This window comes from Scyliorhinus torazame, chromosome 19, assembly GCF_047496885.1.
Source record: "Scyliorhinus torazame isolate Kashiwa2021f chromosome 19, sScyTor2.1, whole genome shotgun sequence".
Classification (NCBI taxonomy): Eukaryota; Metazoa; Chordata; class Chondrichthyes; order Carcharhiniformes; family Scyliorhinidae; genus Scyliorhinus; species Scyliorhinus torazame.
Genome location: NC_092725.1, coordinates 69,092,965 through 69,118,581, shown reverse-complemented (window position 1 = coordinate 69,118,581; position 25,617 = coordinate 69,092,965). Strand labels below are relative to the sequence as shown.

General features: G+C 43.8%; 1 protein-coding gene and 1 pseudogene across 15 annotated transcripts in view; one reads left to right on the top strand and one right to left on the bottom strand.

Annotated features, from left to right (window-relative positions):
- Positions 1-25,617, bottom strand: part of cadps2 (Ca++-dependent secretion activator 2) — a 1,044,194-nt gene that overhangs the window by 147,126 nt on the left and 871,451 nt on the right. For 11 of the 15 annotated variants that reach the window (XM_072484477.1, XM_072484475.1, XM_072484478.1 and 8 more), the window contains 3 exons: positions 24,140-24,281; positions 15,522-15,641; positions 7,560-7,715 (listed from right to left, as the gene is read on the bottom strand). In XM_072484477.1, the coding sequence (XP_072340578.1) occupies positions 7,560-7,715; positions 15,522-15,641; positions 24,140-24,281 (418 nt within the window). The remainder of the gene's footprint in view (positions 1-7,559; positions 7,716-15,521; positions 15,642-24,139; positions 24,282-25,617) is intronic. The other 4 variants (XM_072484483.1, XM_072484486.1, XM_072484487.1 and 1 more) reach the window with 1 other exon arrangement.
- LOC140396680 (U2 spliceosomal RNA) lies at positions 9,108-9,287 on the top strand (annotated as a pseudogene).

Sequence of the window (25,617 nt, the reverse complement as noted above, 5' to 3'; positions counted from 1 at the left end):
GGCCTCCCAACAGCCAGCGGGAGATAGAGGAGCAGATAGGTAGACAGATTTTGGAAAAGAGTAAAAACAACAGGGTTGTGGTGATGGGAGACTTCAACTTCCCCAATATTGACTGGGACTCACTGAGTGCCAGGGGCTTAGACGGGGCGGAGTTTGTAAGGAGCATCCAGGAGGGCTTCTTAAAACAATATGTAAACAGTCCAACTAGGGAAGGGGCGGTACTGGACCTGGTATTGGGGAATGAGCCCGGCCAGGTGGTAGATGTTTCAGTAGGGGAGCATTTCGGTAACAGTGACCACAATTCAGTAAGTTTTAAAGTACTGGTGGACAAGGATAAGAGTGGTCCGAGGATGAATGTGCTAAATTGGGGGAAGGCTAGTTATAACAATATTAGGCGGGAACTGAAGAACATAGATTGGGGGCGGATGTTTGAGGGCAAATCAACATCTGACATGTGGGAGGCTTTCAAGTGTCAGTTGAAAGGAATACAGGACCGGCATGTTCCTGTGAGGAAGAAAGATAAATACGGCAATTTTCGGGAACCTTGGATGACGAGTGATATTGTAGGCCTCGTCAAAAAGAAAAAGGAGGCATTTGTCAGGGCTAAAAGGCTGGGAACAGACGAAGCCTGTGTGGCATATAAGGAAAGTAGGAAGGAACTTAAGCAAGGAGTCAGGAGGGCTAGAAGGGGTCATGAAAAGTCATTGGCAAATAGGGTTAAGGAAAATCCCAAGGCTTTTTACACGTACATAAAAAGCAAGAGGGTAGCCAGGGAAAGGGTTGGCCCACTGAAGGATAGGCAAGGGAATCTATGTGTGGAGCCAGAGGAAATGGGCGAGGTACTAAATGAATACTTTGCATCAGTATTCACCAAAGAGAAGAAATTGGTAGATGTTGAGTCTGGAGAAGGGGGTGTAGATAGCCTGGGTCACATTGTGATCCAAAAAGACGAGGTGTTGGGTGTCTGAAAAAATATTAAGGTAGATAAGTCCCCAGGGCCTGATGGGATCTTTCCCAGAATACTGAAGGAGGCTGGAGAGGAAATTGCTGAGGCCTTGACAGAAATCTTTGGATCCTCGCTGTCTTCAGGGGATGTCCCGGAGGACTGGAGAATAGCCAATGTTGTTCCTCTGTTTAAGAAGGGTAGCAAGGATAATCCCGGGAACTACAGGCCGGTGAGCCTTACTTCAGTGGTAGGGAAATTACTGGAGAGAATTCTTCGAGACAGGATCTACTCCCATTTGGAAGCAAATGGACGTATTAGTGAGAGGCAGCACGGTTTTGTGAAGGGCAGGTCGTGTCTCACGAACTTGATAGAGTTTTTCGAGGAGGTCACTAAGATGATTGATGCAGGTAGGGCAGTAGATGTTGTCTATATGGACTTCAGTAAGGCCTTTGACAAGGTCCCTCATGGTAGACTAGTACAAAAGGTGAAGTCACACGGGATCAGGGGTGAACTGGCAAGGTGATTACAGAACTGGCTAGGCCATAGAAGGCAGAGGGTAGCAATGGAGGGATGCTTTTCTAATTGGAGGGCTGTGACCAGTGGTGTTCCACAGGGATCAGTGTTGGGACCTTTGCTGTTTGTAGTATATATAAATGATTTGGAGGAAAATGTAACTGGTCTGATTAGTAAGTTTGCAGACGACACAAAGGTTGGTGGAATTGCGGATAGCGATGAGGACTGTCAGAGGATACAGCAGGATTTAGATTGTCTGGAGACTTGGGCGGAGAGATGGCAGATGGAGTTTAATCCGGACAAATGTGAGGTAATGCATTTTGGAAGGGCTAATGCAGGTAGGGAATATACAGTGAATGGTAGAACCCTCAAGAGTATTGAAAGTCAAAGAGATCTAGGAGTACAGGTCCACAGGTCATTGAAAGGGGCAACACAGGTGGAGAAGGTAGTCAAGAAGGCATACGGCATGCTTGCCTTCATTGGCCGGGGCATTGAGTATAAGAATTGGCAAGTCATGTTGCAGCTGTATAGAACCTTAGTTAGGCCACACTTGGAGTATAGTGTTCAATTCTGGTCGCCACACTACCAGAAGGATGTGGAGGCTTTAGAGAGGGTGCAGAAGAGATTTACCAGAATGTTGCCTGGTATGGAGGGCATAAGCTATGAGGAGCGATTGAATAAACTCGGTTTGTTCTCACTGGAACGAAGGAGGTTGAGGGGCGACCTGATAGAGGTATACAAAATTATGAGGGGCATAGACAGAGTGGATAGTCAGAGGCTTTTCCCCAGGGTAGAGGGGTCAATTACTAGGGGGCATAGGTTTAAGGTGAGAGGGGCAAGGTTTAGAGTAGATGTACGAGGCAAGTTTTTTACGCAGAGGGTAGTGGGTGCCTGGAACTCACTACCGGAGGAGGTAGTGGAAGCAGGGACGATAGGGACATTTAAGGGGCATCTTGACAAATATATGAATAGGATGGGAATAGAAGGATACGGACCCAGGAAGTGTAGAAGATTGTAGTTTAGTCGGGCAGTATGGTCGGCACGGGCTTGGAGGGCCGAAGGGCCTGTTCCTGTGCTGTACATTTCTTTGTTTGTTCTTTGTATAAAATGCTGGCTAATATCCCCTTGTTGTATTCTCATTATTTAACTTAACTAACGTTCCACTTTTACATTTCCATTGCCTTAACTATCTTTAGGCCAGCACAGTGGCCCAGTGGTTAGCACTGCTGTCTCTCAGTGCCAGGTTCAATTCTGACCTGGGGTGGCTGTGTGGAGTTCGCACTTTCTCCCTGTGTCTGCGTGGGTTTCCTCCGGGTGCTCCGGTTTCCTCCAACAGTCCAAAGATGTGGGGCGAAATTCTCCTACTCGCCCCGCCACATTTCTGCGCCGACCGGCCGGCGGGAGTCTCCGTAACACCGGCCGGTCAATGGGGTTTCCCATTGTGGGGCAGCCCCACGCCGTCGGGAAACCCCCGGGCGCCGGCAGAACGGAGACTCCCGCCGGCGGAGAATGACGCCCGTGCAGATACGCTAAATTGCCCCTTAGGGTCCAAAGGGAAGGTGGGGTTACGGGGATTGGGTGGGGTATGGGCTGGGGTAGGGTGTTCTTTCGGAGGCTTGGTGCAGACTCGATGGACTGAATGGCCTCCTTCTGCACTGTAGGGATTCTAATTCTAATTGATTTTAATTTATAACAATTGGGGAGTGCTGCACAGGTGCTTCCCCCAGGATGAAAAGCTCAGGATTCTCCTAACTCAGGCTTTTCAGCATTAGAGTTCACCTGTGTGATTTTTTTTCTGCACCGCTTCCAATGGTGAAATGTCTCCCAGTGACTTGGCAGCAAGAGTTAAATGATCAGAAAAAGCATTGTGCAGTTTCATGATGACTTCTTCTGACTTATACTCTACTAGTCTGGCCAGGTAGTTTAACATTCTACTGGCTTTGCTGCATTGGAGTTCTGGGACATATTGAGCTTTCAGCCTAATAAAAATCCTAACGCATTCAACTGCACCCTTAGTTATTTCGTTGGTCAGCCATATTGCAGACCTTCCCACAGTCCACCTGGGTTGTCACTTCTGTGATGAAGTAGTGAAGGTTGATTAGAAAGATCACCCTCTTATGAATCCATATCGTTTGCGATTTACTACCTAACAGGTAATGCTCAAGTTTACTCTCGTCTCACAATTCCATTATTTTCATGAAATTAAGTTAAAATTAATGGGTCTGTAGTTGTTGGTGTGTCAGATTTGTCTCTCTTTATGAATATGCGTAATATATCAACCTGTTTTCAATACATTGGCACCCCACCACTGTCCAGTTGCTCTCTCATAATGATCATCAATGCCTCACAAAGTTCCTCCCTTGTGTCTCATGACACCCTCAGATTAATACCACCGGGTGAGTTTTCAGCCCTTTTCGTCTGCCTACTACTTCCACCTCATTCATATCAAAGTCACTGATTCTGCTCAGGTTTGCTCTTATTCAGAGTGATTCCTCACAGGAATACTTGGAAGAAGTCATCATTTACAGCATTTAGTATTTTTGGTTCCTCCTCAGTCTCAAACCCCTTTATATTTTCAGGTTTTTGTGCCTTCTCTAGCTGTTCCCTTACTGTTGTGGTACTGAACGGAGATTTCTTTTTGGCCCCTATTCTATCCTTCGTTGTAGGGGTCCAACTGGATCAACTTGTTGAGCTATCAGGGGAGCTCAGTGCACCAGTCCAACAGAAACAAATACCTCTTATACACACGTAACCCAGCCCCAGAAACCAAAGGCTTTCATTAACCTGTCACTCTCTCTCAACAGCTGTGATTACTATTCTTTAAATAGGTTTATGCAAGTGCAACTGAAAGGATTATATTCTCTGGAGACAGCATTTCCCCTTTGTTGTCTCGACCGGGGGAGGGAGGGGCATAGAAACAGCTTTTTAACTTGCTTCATAAAGCAGAGTTTGGTTTTCCTGAATATGCATCTCCGTCATATTTCTCTCTCTCTTTTAAATTGTACCTTTGCAATGATTTGTCTTACAATATCAATCCCTGTCGGGCTGTGCAAACTAGGATGCTCCCTGTGCAGTGCTTGGTGTGTGCAAATGAAACAAGATAATCTGGCTGGGGTAGCTGTTAGACACCACAGGAGATCGTAGTGTCCCTAAAGTTGCTGAAAGAATGTGACCAGCCATGAGTCCTGCTCCCAATCGCTTTCTGGGACTCCCCTTGAAAGGTGAACACACTCACAGGCAGGTACACTCATGTGGATGCCAGATGAGGACAGCATTAAACTCAGGTCTGATGCTGCCCCACACCTCCATTGCCCTGCAAGAAAAAAAATCCTTCTAACTCTCACTGCCTAGACTCTCATATTAAGAGTGGCCGCTTGATAACATACCAGCAGGAGACGGGTACCTGAGAATCTTTATTGCATGTGTGAATTGTTCCATTAATAAGAGGAGATGGGAAAGAAAAAGATGCTTTCAAGAGTTCTGTTATCTTCAGAATTTTCAAAGTATGTTTGAAAAATACTTTAATCAACATTTGTTGTGACCTGCAAACAATTCATAAAACTGATTTAAAAAAGAAATTGTGACGGCGGGACTTTTCAAATTGCACAATATAGCTTTTGATATTCAAAGCATAATTTAGAATACAGGGCCAAGTACATTACAGCAATTCCTCTAACTGTGTATGTGAGTGGAATATTTCTTGACTTGTGTAGTTGTGCAAAAGCTTTGTTTTTGCATTTAGACTTTTCCTTTAAAATAGTCTGAAATGTTTAATCCTAAATCATAAAGATCAGCGGGGTGAAAAAAATCTTTCATAGAATGTAAAAAACAAGTACTGATCACTCTTTGGTAATCATATTATCAGGACACATTAAATATCTAGGACCTGTTTCCCTGTGTTTCTGTTTTTGACTGAAGAGAGGGTACAAACAACATCACTGAAGAACTGACTGAGAGAAATTATTCAGTCTGACACTGAGAGAGAGCTGATTTACTGCAAAGAGTTTAAATAACAAGATGTCTGCAATACCCTGGATTAAATGACTGCCCGCTGCTCTTAAATGTTCTCCCATCACTGTCTAGCTGAACGCTTCCCAGCAAGTTTCCTCTGACTGTGTCATTAGAATTCAGGGCTCATGGGAAACATGAATGCAGGTATCAACAGAAAAGGAATGAGGGCATTTAAAATCCTGATTCACCATGTAATTTCTAAAACAAATCCAAGTAAAGATTTGGCTTTTCCCCATCTGTTACCTTGTGCAACACACAAAAGGATATCACATTCAAGCAGTCAGTTCAGACTGCCAGTGGCTGAAGTCCGGGAACAAGTCAATTTCCTTATCATTTTGACCACAGCTGATTAGTTGTCTGAGGAAGCCAGATGAAGTGGGGAAAAAGTGTATTTGAACTTTTAATTTAAAAAAAAATCAAGAATTAAATTGACAGACAATTGCGAAAGAGCGTTATGGGCAAATGGATAAAACGTCAGTAAAAATGCTTACTTCAATTCTAACGGTGATGTTTCTTCTTTAACAAACAAATATGCACAAATTATTTATGTTCTTTCCCGATGAAGGAGGCCACTTGATCTCCGAAAGAACATTCTGCCAAGTTCCACTCCCATGCCGTAACCCCGTAACTTTGCACATTCTTTCTTTTCAGATGGCAATCCAATTCTCTTTTGAATACCTTGATGGAATCGGCCTCCACCGCCCTTTCAGGGAGCTCGTTCCAGACTCCAGCCACTCTCTGGGTAATTCTTTTTTTCCCCCTCACACCACTTTTACTCCGTTTGCCAAGTATTTTGAATCTGTTCCCTCTGGTTCTTGATGCTGACTTGAATAGGAATTGTTTCTCACTGTTTACCCTGTCCATACGCCTCAGGACCTTGAATACCTTTATCAAGTCTCCTCTCAGCCTCCCTTTTTCTGAGGAAAACAGTACCAACCTCTGCAATCTATTCTCATACCTACAGTTCTTTATCCCTGGAATCATTCGTGTGAATTCTCTCCAATGCCTTCACATCCTTCCTCAATTATGTTGCCCAGAACTAGGTGCAGTATACCAAATAAGGCCTAACTGGTGTCTTATACAAGTTCAGCATGGCCTTCTTACTCTTGTACTCAAAGCCACTATTCATGAAACTTAAGTTACTATATGCTTTATCAACTGCTCTCTCAACATGTCCTGCCATCTTCAATGACTTATGCACATATGCATCCTCTATTACTGCATCTCAGTTAGAGATTCTTCCTTTATTTTATAATGTCTCTCCATATTTCTTCCTGCCAAAATGAATCACCTCACACTTCTCTGCATTTAACTTCATCTGCCCCTTGTCTGCCAAATCCACCAACATGTCTCAATATATTGGCTGAGGATCCCAGTTGAACAATTCCAGTTTTCCAGGTGAGCTGAGTATTGCAGGACCCATGCACCATGTGGTGTGGGCATGCTCAGTCGGCACCAGAAGTGTACCGCACCGCATTTGATGAGTAAGACAGGGAGTTATCCAGCCCATCAGCCAGAAATGGGCATCAATTGCACTGCTTATTAAAATTGGGGATGGAATGCTTGTATGAGACCCCTTTGTGATTGCAAGTGGCATACACTGTGGGAACCTGTCTCTGGTGCGCAAGAGCTAAACAAGCAGTGCCTATAGGAGCCTCCAAGCCACAAAAAAGGTAACTTAAACATCTTATCTGAATGCATCTCTGGAAGCTACTGCCAGCCCCCACTCGCACACCCTCCTCTCAATTGTTCACTTTCCCTGAAGTCATCTTTGGCCTCTGGCCAAAATTCCAGTTGTCTAATTGCACTCTCTGTAAAAGAGTGGCTCCAGGGCCATGGCCAGGGCCCATTGCTCACTTGAGACATACAAAGGAGGCAAATGACAGAAGTCCCACTGCCAAACTTCTTAGTCACGTGTAACATGCGTTGCTTCTGGATTGCGCCCCATGTCACGTAGGATTCAATTTCTCGGCCATTATTTCTTTTAAAAAAACTAATTTTATGATTTACGCTTCATTGAATAATGCTGAAGAGTGCTAAATTATTATGCTTAGCTATCCCGCAATACCAGTTTGACAGCCACACTTACCTTTTTACACAAGCTTCAATCATGTCACTGGCCATGAGTTTGAGTCTCTGGTCCAAGTGCTGGGAAAATTCAGGTTCTGGCCAATGCAGATCATAAACAAACATTTGCAGCGCATCTAGCTTCCAAAAGAGATCTTCAGATGTGGAAGAACCATTCCTAAAGTAGAAGAGCATTGTGAGATATGTGAACCATTTTGTTTCACAGACATGAGTGAAACAGTCCGACAACAAACAGACCACAGAAAAGCAACATCTATGACAAACGCAGATATTCAATAGAGTTACGTGGGATGTCATTGATAATAGTTTGTTACGCGAGTCTTCATCACTGCCTCTTGTTTCTGGAGAAATGGTGCAGAATACAGAAAAAAAATTCTTTTATCTGCCAACTTATTGACAACAAGTGGCTGTCCCAGTGTTATCTGGTTGATGCAAGATTAAATCAAGAGAGCAGGCAAAGCCAGAAGTTTAAATATAGCAGTGATCAGGGCTGAAGTGGTTACAATTCAGAGAGAGGGTTGGTAAAATGACTGAACAGTCATAAAGCTGAACACTTCAGGTTCCCGACTAAACAGTTGATGGGTCAATATGGGAAATCTCCTGGCAATGTTGTAATTACTTTTGACTATTGTTCAAATGTCTCAGACTCGATTAAGCACTCGGTACCAATTCGGACCAGCTCACTATTGATTGTTTTAGTAGGTACAATTATTGGCAATGAGTGGTATTAAGTAGAATCATAGAATATACAGTGCAGAAGGAGGCCTTCGGCCCATCGAGTCTGCACCAGCCCCTGGAAAGAGAACCCTACTTAAGCCGACACCTCCACCCTATTCCCGTAACAAAACCCCTTTTTGGACACTAAGGGCAATTTATCATGGCCAATCCACCTAACCTGCACATCTGTGGACTGAGAGAGGAAACTGGAGCACCCGGAGGAAACCCACGCAGACACGGGGAGAATGTGCAGACTCCGCACAGACAGCGACCCAAGACAGGAATCAAACCTAAGACCTTGGAGCTGTGAAGACTGTGCTAACCATTGTGGTAACGTGCCAGCCAATGTACTTACAAAAAGAAAATTCACATCAGCAAACTGACTGAAAAAAATTCTGACGACTTAGCTTCTCAAATCAATGTATGAACCATACAGATTGAAAGGTCCAATATTTACTTCCCCTCTTTGGGCTGAGTCAGCTGATGGTATCATTCACCCCAAGTTAGGGAGGGTAAAATTGGTTCGGATTTTCCTTCCTGATCACTGCTCAAATGCAGCTGCCGAAAATGCAGATCAGGTTCAGGCTTGGGAATGATGACTCGAGGCCATGATGACGATATTGCATCATCAGGTTAGATGCAAGAAGGATGTTCCCGATGGTGGGGGCATCCAGAAACAGGGGCACAGTCTGAGGATATGGGTTAGAACATTTTGGACTGAGAAGCAGTTAGATATAGCACTTGGGGCAAAAGGGATCAAAGGATATGGGTGGGAAGGTGGGAACAGGGTATTGAGTTGGATGATCAGCCACGATTATGATGAATGGCGGAAATCGCTTCTCGACCTTTTGGCTAAGATCAAGTGTAGTATCTGTTCTGCCTTTTGGCGCAGATCTGACCATGAATTGGATTCAATTTGAATTTGAATTGTTTTTTGGAGCAGGCAAGGAGCTGGATTAGGGGTTCGCCCCTGAGCCCTGGCATTGTAACTCAGATAGAGTAATGAAAAATTTAAATTAAAAAAAAATGAATGGCGGAAAAGGCTCGAAGGACCGAATGGCCTCTTCCTGCTCCTATCTTCTATGTTTCTATCTACATGTAGTTAAGTAAACCACTAAACTGCCCTGTCTGGGCTTACACACAGAAAATGAATCAGATTAAGCAGTGGCCATGGAACCATAGCCTAGTAATGATTCAATGCCTTCAGGGTAGAAGGAGAGCATGTTTTTGAGAAGGAAAAAAACGTTGTGCACATCTTTGATTTATACACACAACTGTCACTTTTGCAAGTGACAGAAGAAATTATGAACACAATATTGTTCGTACAGTTCCAATCACTTAATGTAAAATTCTATACTAAAATGTGAATTATCTCTGCACTTTGAGAATGCGAAACGATTGATCAAAATGTTCTTCTCAAACTAGCCCCCACCCCTGCCCTGCCCAGGCCTGAGTAGCAACAGGTAAAACTGTCATTGTACTCCATCAGACCGAATTGTATGATGTTTGTCAGCATAAGAAAAATAGCAGATGAGACCCAAAAACAAAAGTTAGATAACTCGTGTTATAGAATTATAAGGTAAAATAAAGAAGTGAGGGAGTGAAGAAGGCTCCAGGGATGTTGAGAAGCAGGTGTGAAAGGATTAAAGGATTAACTCAATGGTCAGGGTTATTCAAACACTTGTGTAATCATGGAGCTGTGGATAGGGCAATTTACATGGTGATGAGAAAAGGTACCTTCTTTTGAATTTATGATGAAAGGGTTGGTGGGTTGATTTGGGAAATGTATAGATCCCACAACAATATTCTGGTTACTTGGTGTTAGTTTATTTAGCTCAACTAAAGTCACAAGTGGTCAAAAATACTGCACACGCAACTGTCCTACATCTGCTACTTATTTAGACATATGTGCGTCTGCATATTACACAGCGAATAATGAATCCTTGGAAGTGATGACAAGGCAGTAATTTAATCGTGGGGTTCAGGTGACATCATAAACCACAAGAGCAAAACTCTGATGGTTTACAGCTCGAAACTTAACACCAAAATTAATTTACAGTCTTAAAACAGGTCCCTGCTATCAATTAAAATCTAATATGTCAGGAATCATAAAATTAGTGCACAGCTAAGTGTTTAATTTCGTTTTGGGTTTTATTCTTGAGCTGATAACTAGTATTGCCAGCCATGAGCTTAACAACAACTTGTATTTACGTAGTGGCTTCAATAAAATAACACGGCCCAAGGTGCTGCACAGGACCATTAAACTCTGTGCCAGAAACGCACACTAGTTTACATTAAAACAGCAAGACAACAAGTAAACTGCATTCATTTTTATTTGTAATAGGCTGAAATTATTTAACCAAAATGTATGTCTTTAAATGGGCTCCATTCCGGATTGAATCTTGGAAAGATGACCAGGACATGACTTGGTATTTTAAAATTCAAGCGTTAAAAAGCAGCTCACTCGAATCGAATGATTGAAGCTTACAAGAATAATTTGTTTACAAAAGTAGAGCACAATTAACCTAATGCAAAAAAAAACAAGCTAATTAAAATAACTTTTTTCTCAACATTGTGTCTTGACATTCCCTCCCTTCAGCATTCTCCTTCCACAAACACCTGCCAATAAATCACAAATCTCCCCGTGTCTCCTCAACAGATTCTGTGGGTCACATTCCCACTGGATCAATCAGTGCAAATCAGTTGAAGTGGAACGGATTGCAGAATGCTGCAGCACCCAAGTGTCTCCCAGTTATTAATATGTACGTTCAAATAAGGAATTCAAAAAAACAGAGACAGCAAGAATAATTGATGCCAATGGTAACCAACCATTTTAGTGCTCACTTCCATCGGAGACTTTTGAGATTTTCTACTCAGAGGTGGAGGTGGATTCTTGCCAGTGGGTGGTTAGGAACACTGGGCTTGTTCTTGGCTAATGGCTTACTCATAACACCAGCTCTTGATTTTCCTCAAGAGATTTCCAAAGTTGGCCTTTTCTAATTAGCCTGTTGATTCTTGCATGATTAAAAGCAGAATTTTGAGCTCTTGTTTCTTTCTTTCTGCTTACGGCATCACACACTCTGAGTCCACTTATGCTAAGTGCAGGCAACTTTCCCTTTATAATATTTTAGCGTTTTTTGTCTATCCTCCCCACCAAACCCTTTCACCGCTCTTCCTTGCTGGCAGCAGCCAATTTGCCATTCTACTTGACATTTTGGGGTTCCTGACGACCTTGTAGCAGATGTTTGACTCAAACAACATTCAGGCCAAGCTGACGTGAACACTTTTTTGCCTCACCTCTGAGACTCTGCTGTTCAGATTTCGGAAAGCGGGTAATTCCTGTGTCATATGAACATACAGAGAAAATGTTTCCTCTAGTGGAAAATTCAAGAATAAGGGGAGACAGCCTTAAAATCAGAGCTATTTCAGGGGTGATGACAGAAAACATTTCTTCACTCAAAGGGTATCAGAAATCTGGGTAGCACAGTAGCACAGCACTGTGGCTTCACAGCACCAGGGTCAAATCCTGGCTGGGTCACTGTCTGTGCAGAGTCTGCACGTTCCCCCCGTGTCTGCGTGGGTTACCTCCGGGGTGCTCCGGTTTCCTCCCACAAGTCCCGAAAGACGTGCTATTAGGTAATTTGGACATTCTGAATTCTCCCTCTGTGTAGCCAAACAGGCGTCGGAATGTGGCGACTAGGGTCTTTTCACAGTAACTTCATTGCAGCGTTAATGTAAGCCTACTTGTGACAATAAAGATTATTATTTTAAAACATCTGGAACTGTTGCCCCCAAAGGTTTGTTGAGGGCAGAGTGAAAACTTCAATACTGAGATTGATGGATTTTTTTTTTAGTTAAGGGAATTAAGGGAATTAAGGGAAACAGAATCAAGGTGAGTAAATAGATCAGTCATGATCTAATTTAGGGCGGCGTGGTGGCGCAGTGGTTAGCACTGCTTCCTCACTGCGCGAGGACACGGGTTCGATCCCGGCCCCGGGTCACTGTCCGTGTGGAGTTTGCACATTCTCCCTGTGTCTGCTTGGGTCTCACCCAAAGCTATGGAAGGGTAGGTGAATTGACCATGCCAAATTGCCCCTTATTTGGAAAAAAAATTGGATATTTTAAATTTAAAAAAAAGTCATGATCTAATTGAGTGGCAGGACAAGCTCAAGGAGCTGAATGGCATTCTGCTGTTCTGATGGTCCACAGTATACAGAAAATTATTATTTGAACCCAATTGCGTCCTTAATGTCGATGATGTAATTACCTTGCGATGAACCAATGGATGAGACTGGGTACCGACACATTATAGAAATAATCAATGTGGAATGTCCTGAAAGTGTAGTAATCTAAAATCTTGAATATGACTATTTATTCATCTCACTGTCAGCGGTGGGTTAATATAATTTACACCTTGGCTGCTGAATAAATGATTTATTTCCAACCCTATCCCGCTACATTTGTCAGACCATAATAATTATAACAGTAAATAGATAATAGTTAGTTACTGGATGGTCATTAAAAACAATTATCAGTGACACAGAAATTAGTGCGCTTTCAGGAATTCCAGCAGCAGTGACTCAAAATTGGGACAAAACATTCATTTCGGCTCAATTCTGATATTCTTTGACTCTGAAAATTACTCGGAGGTGATGTTCTCACATGGACACTTGATGCATTCATATCAAATTCCTGTTTCCGTTATTTTAATAGATGCATTAGCCCACTTATTTTCAATGAATATGTTCAGATAATGGACCATGGAATTTGATACCATAACATTAAATATGCATACAATTATGTCGTTCACAGTGATTTCCAGTCTGCAAAGCTTAAATATCCACTCGGCAGAGGAATTGGGGTGGATTCACCGTGAATTTATTTCATGAACTTTGCTTGATCGATCACTGTGAACACACAATGATTACAACACAAGTCCCTTTAGCAACCCACTATATGTCACACATTGAGATGACAATCACTCAAGAAATGTAGCCTAATTTAATGTCTACCCAGCTTGAAACTTAACAGAGGTCCACATATGTAAAGTGCTATGTTGCCTTTGCTAATCATGAAGCTTGCACCTAATATTTTCTGCAACGCATTATCTCATGTTTTGAACTTTTCCCTTTGAACAGTTTTTGATTATGAGGGAACATGTATTCATCAAGCCCAATACTTTGGGAAAACAGCACAGTAAGAATGGCTAGGAAACTAAGATTAAGCGCATAACAATCCTTTATTCTAAAAACTCCCAATTTTAAAAGCAGCTCTCCATATCATCTTAAAGGGACCTGCACCATCCTGCAAACACGTGGGAAATGACTCAGGGCGAGGAACACACATGGGTTCTATTCTGTAACCGGGAACTGTGAACTAATTAGAGCATTGAGTTTTTAACCTCATACTTTAATTAGCTCTTTGTCCCGTATGTCAGCATGCAACCTTTGTGTTGACAAACATATTAAGAGTTTGCCCAACTTTAGTAGGCTTATAAACAAATGCTCATTGTGAAAACAATGGAAAACTAAATCTCCTAAAATGAACTGAACCCCATTCAGAAAGGGATCAGCTAAATACAAGTGCGAGCTACACAGATCCAGATTTGTGTAATGAAATATGGAGCAATCAATTTCCTAGCAAAGACAGCGTGCAAAGAGGACAAAAGGCACATACCAAACATATGCACACACATTCAGAGTCATGTTATTCTTCACAGTGAAAGAAGGATACCTGATAGTTCTACCTGGCAGACAGTACAGATATCATGTAGCAGCAGGTGATTGGCAGACAGTTTGACATAGTTGTATGAACTTTTTAAAGTTATACTGTAACTATCGTTAAAATATTTGGATCTGGTTATTCTAATTTAACTTAATTTTTGGACTAATTAAGAATCGCCCCCAAATGTTGCTAGGTTTAGGAGTCTGGTCTACAGAAATCATGCCAATAAAGCAGTGAGCAGGCCACCAAATTGTTTGAAACTACTGCAATATGCATGTTGCTGGCTGTGAGTGATGGCAACTTTTAATTGCAAGCAATCCACAGTTTTGATTAGTTATCATATATACAGGAAGTGTTTTCAACTACCATATTCCCCCTCACAATTATATCAAACATCTGTACAGAAGGGCAGCAAGCCAACAGGATTATATACTTGCAGCTCACAGATCATATTCCCTTTTATAAATACCAACAAGATATTGATTGTTTAATTCCACATTGCTCTCTTCACTGTGGCATAAATATTTGCACCACTTAAGCACAATATTTCAGAAGTTAACGTTGACCATCTGTCAATAAATTTGAAAGCTTTTGTTTCACTTTCATTAAATCACAAGCTTAAAGATGATGAAAAATTGCTAACTCATTTCCCAAACTGTTGGAGAGATATGGGAGCAGACATTTATTTGTCGAGCTGGTTGGGGCTTGTACCTTCACAAGGAGCAACATGCAAAGTCAGAATATAACACCAAAGTTGTCAAAATTGCCTATTTAAATTTGGTTAAAGTGGGTGGCCTTGTCATTTTGATTCTTTTCATGCATGACTTTGTATAATTTGATATTACATGTTTGAGTGGACTATTTTCTGGTAAACATTTTTGTAATATAGAGTACGATCTTGAGCTTTCTCCTGCGGCAAGTTTGGTGGCAGGGAGGGCATTTAATCAGGGGGGAGGTGGCAGGTGGGGATCTGCCACCTTCCTGATTAAGTCTTGACGGGAAGGCTCGTGGATGGCCTTTCCTCCACACTACTAATTGAAGTTATTAAGTGGACAATTAGTGCCCACTTAAGGACCTCACCCACCACCACTGGTATTAACCCAGCAGCTGACAAGCAAACCCTGGCATGTTTGCTTGTGGGCTCTGAGGGAGGGGGGGGGGGGCGGGAACGGACATCTCTACATCAAGAAATCATCCTTAAACTGAAGGTGAGTCTTGACCTTCAGTGTTCCACTTTACAATGGCTTTAATAACTTCTCCACAAATGATTTAGATTCAGTATGAAATGGGAACATTAGACCACATTTGTTTCCATTCTCGGCAGCTTTTTTGCATGCACAGATTCCCCGATGAATAACCAACAATCCTCTGCAGACATCCGAACGCTCATGAACTAAGATATTCAGACAGCAAAGACTTGCATCATGCTTGCGACAAAACACATGCATTAAGCACAAGAGCAGGTGTACACTGCATGCAGACTTCACAAGCAAGCTGCTACACAATTCTGCAGTATACACACGTGGAATCATATAAAGAGGCCATCCAAGATGGTGGAGAAAAGCTAGGCATTTGTGGAAGATTGAGAGGCAGGCTTGGGACTTTTGGTAGGCTCACATTAGCAAGGTTATTGGTGAGGTTCCTGTGGAAGAAAAAAATCATGAGAACATCAGCGCAATGCCAGAATTAAGTGGGGGGGGGGGGGGGGGGGGAAACAACTGGATTACAGAACAACTTGTTCGAAGAAGATACAAAGATTAGCAGTGTTACCATTTTATAAAACCAGCATTAAAGGTGATAAAATCTAAGGCTGATGGAAATGATCATCTAAAGTGGTTCACACTGGAAAGCTGATCCAATGAAATTACTGATGGTCCATATGATCATGTACATCGTTGCGTCCAAGAACATATTATCCACACATTTACACATCAGTTACTCAATCAGCTATTGCTCAGAATTATTCTGAGATACAAGTACAGCAGACCTCGTCTGAAGCATTCCCTATTTAGAATTACAAAGGTCATTATTGTATACTTTAGTTCATGTTTTCTTTTTACCCCGTCCTCCCACTTTTTCACTTTACCCTGTTGACTTGTCTCCCTGCATACAGACCCAATCAACCAGGAAACCTGCAAAGTCCTGTGTTATGGTAATAGATTCCACCATAACTAAGTTTCAATCTTTGCAGGTTTTCGAAGATTGAATTCCGTACAGCAAAGTATGGTGATGACATTCAAATCACAAACACTGCTGCAGAATGAGATTATTGAATCATTGGACTATATGGGCCAAATCATGTTACTCTTCAGGGGAACTGATACACTGAATGATGTCATGGATTGAACAAATAATGTACGCAGTCACCTGCCAATTCCAATATGTGCATTCATACAGGTTAGTGTTCCACATACACACTGCTGTAACTGTAACTCTTTAGTTGTCCTGGCTTCTTCCTGGGATTGCAAATTGACAGATGTAAGTGGAACACCTATTTGTCAGTTAGATCCCAATTGCCATTGTTCTAAAGTCACCAGTGACACTACATAAAACAATGAACACATATGCTTTGCAACAGCTTGGTATTGGTTGACAGAAGAACTCAAGGCACACCAAAGTGTTTCACTTTCAATAAATTACTTTTGAAGTGCAGTTACTGTTGTGATGTTGGTAAATATGTATTATAACCCACACAAGGCCTATGGGGACAGACCGATTAGCCTCCCCATAAGCTTTGTAGAATTCAAGCTTCCCCGCTGAGGGCAGGGGCCCATTGGCAGAGTAATGGACTCTAGTAATAAAGTTCGGCCTGAATGGGAGGCGAGCAGAGTAGTCCCGGCTGAGACCTGAAGCGTACTGTGCAAATTTATTAATAAAAACAATTTTCTTTACACCACTCATTGTGGACTCCTCTGCGGTCACAAAATTGGCGACGAGGATAAACATGGAGCTAGAGATGGCGCTGCTAACTGTTGGAAGCATTGTCATCTCTGCTCGTACTACTGGAATAAAGTTTGCATTGATTTCAAAATGTCGCCCTTTGGGAGACTGGATGTATTCGATGCAAGAGTAGAAGATTGGAAGTAATACGCAGAGTGTATGTGCTACTTTTTCAGGGCTCTAACGCTATAAGTGGTGATAAGCAACAGACAATAATACTCTTGACTGCTGTGGAGCCCTCACCTTCAATGCCTAATGTCCCCCACAGCCCCAGACTCCAAGTCACTCGAGCAGCTGGCAATGCTAGTAGCGAACCATTATGACCCCAAGCCATAGATCATCATGCAACGGTACCGTTTCAACACAGCTGATACGATGAGAGTCTGTTACCGAGTTCTTAACGTGTTGGAGGAAACTAGCTGAATTTTGTGATTATTGCCCTTCCCTTCCCGAGGTGCTGCTGGACTATTGGTCTGCAACAATATGGCGACCCAACGCAAGTTATTGGCCGAGCCATGGTTAGACCTGAAGAAAGCCCTAGAAATCTCCCTACCGAGAGAGAGTGCGCAAAAGAGAGTGCAGGAACTCCAAGTGATAAAAGTGCAGTGTGGGATGCGTCCCCTCCCGGCATATGGCACCCCCCAAAATGGGAACTCCCTGAACCCCACCTTTCTCCTCAGACAGCCCTGGCACCAGCACCTTCGAGAGTTTTTCCCCCCTGGGGGACAAGACACAGAGATGAGGAAGGTCGAGTATTCCGATTCTGATATGGAGACCCAGGCATCGGAAGTTCTTGATGGTGAGCAAACCAAAGAGCAGCAACCAGTGGTGATTACACCATGATGATCAGCAAGGAAGCGGCGTTCGCCATCGAGATATATGCCTCCCGATCCAGCTCCTCAGGCGCAAGATGTGCATCACGGGCAAAAAGGAGCAGGCATCCACCTACCCCACCTTCCTTGGAGGAGTCTTCGGACTTTGGGGGGTGGGATGTTATAACCTGCACAAGATCTATGGGGATGGAGCAATTAGCCTCCCCATAAGCCTTGGGGATACGGGGGCCCATCAGCGGAGTAATGGACTCTGGCAATAAAGTTCGGCCCGAATGGGAGGCGAGCAGAGTAGTACCGGCTGGGACCTGAAGTAAATTGCGTAAATAGTTGTTTATTAATAAACACAAGTTTCTTTCTGCCTCTCGTTGTGGACTCCTCTGTGGTCACCAAAACATGTCAACCTATGTGCCCAGATCCCACAGGCAGAAAATGGATGACTAATTAATTTGTTTTGGTAGTGTTGGATAAAGGACAGATATTGGCCAGAACATAGGGGCCAGAATTTTACTTCCCCCCCCCCCCCACCCCCCTAGTAGGATATTACATTCCTGCCAAAATTGATAATAACTTAAATGGCCCACCATATCCGCTGGCAGGATACACTCTCCTCCCCCCCCCCCCCAACCACACACTCACTGCTCCCCCCCCCACACTCAGTCTCCCACACACTCTCACACACTTTCTCACCCCATATTCTTTCTCCCTCCTCACACTGTCTCATTTGCTCACACTCTCATCCCATTACACTATCTCATCTCTCCCCTGCCACAATCCCATTTCTCACCCCCATGCACTCTCCCCTCTCTCACTATCTCATCCCCCTCCCCTGCCACAAACTCACTCCCCCAACACACTCTACCCCCATATACTCTCTCCCCAACACACTCTCTTACCCCCCAGCACACTCTCTCCCCACACATTTTCTTCCCCCTCGCACACTCTCTCATCTCTCTCCCTTCCAACACACTCAACCCCTCACACACTTTCATCCCCTCACACTCTCTCATCTCTCTCCCCTGCCACACACACTCCCGCCACACTGTCACTCCCCCCTTCACTCTTTCATCCACTCACTCTTTGTCCCCTTCATACGCTTACCTCATCACACTCTGTCCCTCACACAGTCTTACTCAGATGCCAGAAGGCCCTGCTTCTGCTGCCTCAAGCCTCGCTCCAGGCTGTCCGGGCCTCACTCTGTCTAACTAATGCCCTGCTCCGGCCTCCATGGGCCCTGCACTGGCTACCTCATTCTCTGCTTTGGACACCAAGGCCCGGTTCCGGCTGCCTTGTTCTCAGCTCTGGCTGCCTCATGCCCCGCTCTGGTCTGCCAAGGCCCTGCTCTCGCTGCTTCTACTTGGGCCTCACTCCAGCTAGCGCATTTTACACTCTGGATGCTTAGGTCCTGCTCCAGCCAGCTTGGAAGCCTGAATCCCACTTCCCAGCACCCTAGTTCCCCAGCATGTCTGCTCCCTGGGCTCCACTCACTGATATATCCGCTGCCTGGACCCCTCTCGCCAGGTGTTGAACTCACCGCCACTGATGTTAACTGCTTCTCCAACTACCTTGAGCCTATTAGCAACAAATGCGGAAGAGAAATGGCCTGAGATTGGAGGAGCAGCTCCATGCCGAATCTTCCATTCAAACTTAGCTGTCTGACTAGCATCTTGAAAACTAGATCAAGGGACTGCATGGAGAGACTTTACGGGTCACATCCGCTCATGGTTGTCCATTGGACAAGCCTGACCTAAACCAATCTGTCCACTTTTCAAACGAAAAGCAAGCTATGAATCAGTATCAGAAAAATGAACCTTAAACCTATTGGAGCAGCATACTTTGAAAAAGATAATACTGGCAGACAATAGTTTTATTTTTACACATTGTGAAAATGAAGCCAGTCTTTGTCTCATCATGTGAATTACTACACAAATTGATTTGATGGGTTTACAGGTAATGTGGACATTGAGGAAAAATATCAATCAGGGGCAATATCACAAGAATAGATCAGTTACACATTATAGTTCATACAAATTAAACTACATTTCAAAATACTTTCTTTGAAGACTCATTCCAATATCAAGAAATACCATTCCGGAAAATGCAAACTTTTGCTCAATTCCGGCTTTGTAATCGTAAACTTTTATTTTTATATCTTCATACTAGAGAGAAGGAAAGGGCAAGACAGGATCGCAGTCCAAAGATGTACAGGTGAGGTGGATTGGCCATGCTAAAATTTCCCCTTGTTGTCCAAAGATGTGCAGGTTGCGGGGACAGGGCGGGGGAGTGTGCCTAAGTAGAGTGCTCTTTCAGAGGGCCGGTGCAGGCTCAATGGGCTGACTGGCCTCTTTCTGCACCATAGGGATTCTATGCAACAAAGGATATACTTTCCAATGAGGCGTATGATAAGGGAGCACCAGTGGACGTAGTATATTTTAATTTTCAAAAGGCACCCAATAATTTGCTACCTGAAAGACGGCTGCACAGGATAAGGGCTCGTAGGGTTGGGGGTAAGTTGTTAGCATGGACACAGGATTGGTTAAAGGACAGAAAACAGTAAGTCAGGATAAACCAATCATTTTCAGTTTAGCATGCTGTTTGTTTCCAGTGAGGTTCTGCAAGGAACATTGTTTGTGTCTCAGCAGTTTACAATCTATATCAATTAATTAGATGACGGGGCCAAGTGTAATACATCTGAATTTACTGACATTACAAATCTCAGTGAAAAAGTGAGTTGCGAGGACACAAGAAATGTGAAAAGGTATCGAGACAGGTTGAATGAATGGGCAGGAAGAGTATACTGTAGAAAAATGTGAAGCTTGTCACTTTTGTTAGAAGAACAGGAAACCAGAATTTTTTTACATGATGGGAGACTGGGTGTTCGTGCACAGAAAGATAACATGCAGGTCCAGCAAAGTGATTAGGAAGGCAGATTGTACATTGGTCTTTATTATAAGGGGGTTGGCAGACAAGAGTAAAGGAGTCATGCTGACAGCAATGTGTACCATCCACAAGATGCACTGCAGCAACTCATCATGGCTCCTGCAACAGCACCTTCCAAACCTGTGACCACCTATAAGGACAATGGTAGTAGATGCATGGGAACATCACCATCTTCAAGATCCCCTCTAGGTCACACACCATATTGACTTGGAAATATATTGCCGATCCCTTCACCGCTGCTGGGTCTAAGGTCTAAATCCTTGAACTCCCTTCTTAGCAGCACTGTGAGTCTTCTTGCAACACATGGATTACAGCAGTTCAAGAGGGCAGCTCACTACCACCTTCTCAAGGGCAATTAGGGATGAGCAATAAATGCTGGCCTAGCCAGCAACACCCACATCCCATGAACGAATACAAAACACTGTTTCAATTGTACAGGGCTTTGATGAGGCTATACCTAGCGGACTTTGATCTCCTAACAAAAGGAAGGCCTTAGAGATTGTGCAACAAAGGTTGAGAGTTTGAGTAGACCAGGCCGATAACTGGTTTTAGAAGAATGAGGGGTGATTTCATTGAAACGTGAGATTCTGAGAGAATATTTCCCTTTGTGGGACTAAGAGGCCTAGTCTAAATATAATTCGGGGGCTGCTTAGGATTGACATGAGGAGAAATTTCATCACTCAGAGTCGTGAATCTTTGGAATTCTCTAACCCAGAGGGCTGTGAATGCTCCGTCATTGAATGTATTCAAACTATGGGAATCGAGGATTATGGGGAGGGGGCAGGAAAGCAGAGTTGATGTCAAAGAGCAGCCACAATCTGATTGAGTAGGCTCGGTGGACTCCGTGGTTCCTATATTTCTTCAGTTCTGAAACAATTGCAATTTGCTTTCTGCCAGTGTGCGAACATCTCTTCAGATCCCAAGTTCTCTAGTGTAATTCACACGTTCTTCTTCCAGGAACATAATGGGCAGCGAACTGCAATGAGATATACCCAAGGTTATTACGGGAAGCGAGAGGGAGATTGCTGCGCCGTTGGCGATGATCTTTGCGTCCTCACTCTCCACTGGAGTAGTACCGGATGATTGGAGGGAGGCGAATGTTGTTCCCCTGTTCAAGAAAGGGAATAGGGAAATCCCTGGGAATTACAGACCCATCAGCCTTACGTCTGTGGTGAGCAAAATATTGGAAAGGATTCTGAGAGATGGGGGGCGGGATTCTCCGACCCCCGCCGGGTCGGAGAATCGCCGGGGCTGCCGAGAATCCCACCCCCGCCGGTTGCCGAATTCTCCGGCACCGGATATTCGGCGGGACCGGATGGACTACACCCCAGGGTTCTAAAAGAGAGAGCCGAGGAAATTGTGGAGGCATTAGTGATGATCTTTCAGGAATCATTGGAGGCAGCAAGGGTCCCAAAGGACTGGAAGGTGGCTAATGTAACACCACTATTTAAGAAGGGAGGGAGGAAGAAGACGGGAAATTATAGGCTGGTTAGCCTGACTTCCGTCAGTGGTAAGATTTTAGAGTCTGTTATTAAAGATGAGATCGCGAAGCACTTGGAAGTGCATGGTAAAATAGGACTGAGTCAGCATGGCTTTGTCAAAGGGAGGTAGTGTCTAATGAATCTATTAGAGTTATTTGAGGAGGTAACAAGGAAGTTAGACGAAGGAGAACCAGTGGATGTGATTTATTTAGATTTCCAGAAGGCCTTTGACAAGGTGCCGCATAGGAGACTGTTAAGTAAGTTAAGAGCTCATGGTGTTCAGGGTAAGATCCTGGCATGGATAGGGGATTGGCTGACTGGCAGAAGGCAGAGAGTGGGGATAAAGGGATCTTTTTCAGGATGGCAGCCGGTGACTAGTGGTGTGCCTCAGGGGTCTGTGCTGGGACCACAACTTTTTACAATATAGATTAATGATCTGGAAGAAGGTACTGAAGGCACTGTTGCTAAGTTTGCAGATGATACAAAGATCTGTAGAGGGACAGGTAGTATTGAGGAAGCAAGGGGGCTGCAGAAGGACTTGGACAAGCTAGGAGAATGGGCAATGAAGTGGCAAATGAAATACAATGTGGAAAAGTGTGAGGTAATGCACTTTGGAAGGAGGGATTTAGGCATAGACTGTTTTCTAAATGGGGAAATGCTTCGGAAAGCAGAATCACAAAGGGACTTGGGAGTCCTTGTTCACGATTCTCTTAAGGTTAATGTGCAGGTTCAGTCAGCAGTTAAAAAGGCAAATGCAATGTTAGCATTCATGTCAAGGGGGCTAGAATACAAGACCTGGGATGTACTTCTGAGGCTGTATAAGGCTCTGGTCAGACCCCATTTGGAGGATTGTGAGCAGTTTTGGGACCCGTATCTAAGGAAGGATGTGCTGGCCTTGGAAAGGGTCCAGAGGAGGTCCACAAGAATGATCCCCGGAATGAAGAACTTGTCATATGAGGAACGTTTGAGGACTCTGGGTCTGTACTCGTTGGAGTTTAGAAGGATGAGAGAGGATCTTATTGAAACTTACAAGATACTGCTAGGCCTGGATAAAGAGAGGATGTTTCCACTTGTAGGAAAAACTAGAACCAGAGGACACCATCTCAGACTAAAGGGACGATCCTTTAAAACAGAGATGAGGAGGAATTTCTTCAGCCAGATGGTGGTGAATTTGTGGAACTCTTTACCGCAGAAGGCGGTGGAGGCCAATTCACTGAGTGTCTTTAAGACAGAGATAGATAGGTTCTTAATTAATAAGGGGATCAGGGGTTATGGGAAGAAGGCAGGAGAATGGGGATGAGAAAATATCAGCCATGATTGAATGGCGGAGCAGACTCGATGGGCCAAGTGGCCCAATTCTGATCCTATGTCTTATGGTCTTATGCCTGGACTAAAGGGCATGTCTTATGAAGAATGGTTGAGGGAGCTAGGGCTTTTCTCACTGGAGCGAAGAAGGCAGAGAGGTGACTTGATAGAGGTGTACAAGATGAGAGGCATGGATAGAGCGGATAGCCAGAGACTTTTCCCCAGGGTGGAAATGGCTGTCACAGGGGGACATAATTTTAAGGTGATTGGAGGAAGGTATATGGGAGGTGTCAGATGTAGGTTCTTTACACAGAGTGGTGGGTGTGTGGAATGCACTGCCAGCAGAGGTGGTGGAGTCAGAGTCATTAGGGACATATAAGCGACTCTTAGACAGGCACATGGGCAGCAGTAAATTGAAGGGGAGTAGGTTAGGTTGATCTTAGATTAGGATAAATGGTCGGCACAATATCGTGGGCTGAAGGGCCTGTACTGTGCTGTACTGTTCTATGTTCGATGAGTCACCATTCTACGCTTGTCTTTGACTCACCTTCTAAACCCTGGACAAGCTCTTACACGGCGAAAGCTAACGCTGCTTCACCAGAAAAAACAAACTGTTATGAGGGGAAGCATCTTAAGGCACTTACTTCACAGGTTGCCATGTTTCTTGTTCAAAGCTTTTATGAATAGATTGAGCAATTGCCGATTCCATCAGGTCAATGTAGCGGACCACGAGAGGAACAAAGAACTCTTGCAAATGTTTGTGATATTTTCCATTGCACAATTGAGCTTTGAAAGAAGAGCAATCTACATTAGTTACACTGCAGACTTATGAAGACATTTTAAATACAAATGTATCATTTTGATGTATGGAAACATAAGGAAAACCGTTTAATTATATTTGGAATGGGAATCAGAGAGGCTGTTGGTGCATAAATTCGAACCGAAGCACGTTACAGATAAGAACGTCCAAAGCTGTTGATAGCTTGCCTGTGATTTATTGCGTCCAGCTCATGAATATATCAAATTTTATGAGAATTCGGCATGGGTGCCACTTAAATAGAGGAACGGTTCACTGCGGATTATTCCGTTACAGCAGAGCGTCCTCCAAACATCCCTGCTTTGTTGCCAATGTCTGAAAAGGTTGTACAACTAACGGTTCATTGTGCATTCATAGGTCTCACACCAAAGTCTTCCCCAACAACACATTTCTTAACCACATTTCATTGAACCCCTCCAGTACAGAAGGAGGCCATTTCATCCATCGGATTTGCACTGACCCTCCAAAAGAGGACCCTACCTAGGCCCACTCCCCCACCCTATCCCCCCAACCTCGTAACCTAACCTACAAATCTGTGGACACTAAGGGGCAATTTAGCATAGCCAATCCACCTAACCCGCGCGTCTTTGGACTGCGGAAGCACCCGAGGAATCCCAGGCAGACACTAGGAGAACGTGCAGATTCCACACAGTCACCCAAAGTCGTGGTTGAACCCGTGGTCGCTGTGAGGCAGCAGTGCTAACCACTGTGACACCGTGCCACCCACCATGCTGCTCTTGGAACAGGGATGACACAGCTCCCACACAGTGAGATTTTCAGGTACATGAGGGAGGAAGGTGCAGAAGGACATGTTGAGCGGGTGAGATGAAGGAGGTTTACGCAGAACAGAATAACCTTGTTCAGTGTTGCAAATTCTATGTAATTCTATGAATGCTCAAATCAAATTTGTCTCTCCACTTCATTCGTGAATGGTTGAAGCCATTTCAAGTAAACAGGTTAGTGCCTTTGTTAAACAGCAAAGAAAGGAATTTGAAAGAAGCATTTTAAACACTTGGGCAATTATATCAGTGACAGTAATTTCCAGGCTTTTGTCTCATATTCCGAACTCCAGGTTATTTTCTTTTCTCTGTACACATCACATCATCAGGATTTTCAATCAGTCGGTTCGACTACCTTCGACATCTACATTGTGCAGTGCTCTGTGTCGAATGTTTCACACCATGGCTGTGTACAGCCCCCACAGAGCTGGAGACTATCACATTTGCTGTTTTTCTCTGCAAGAAGCAGAAAGAAGTCTTCTCATTTGCTTTACTACTATTGTTTACTGTGCTCTTGTTGATATTT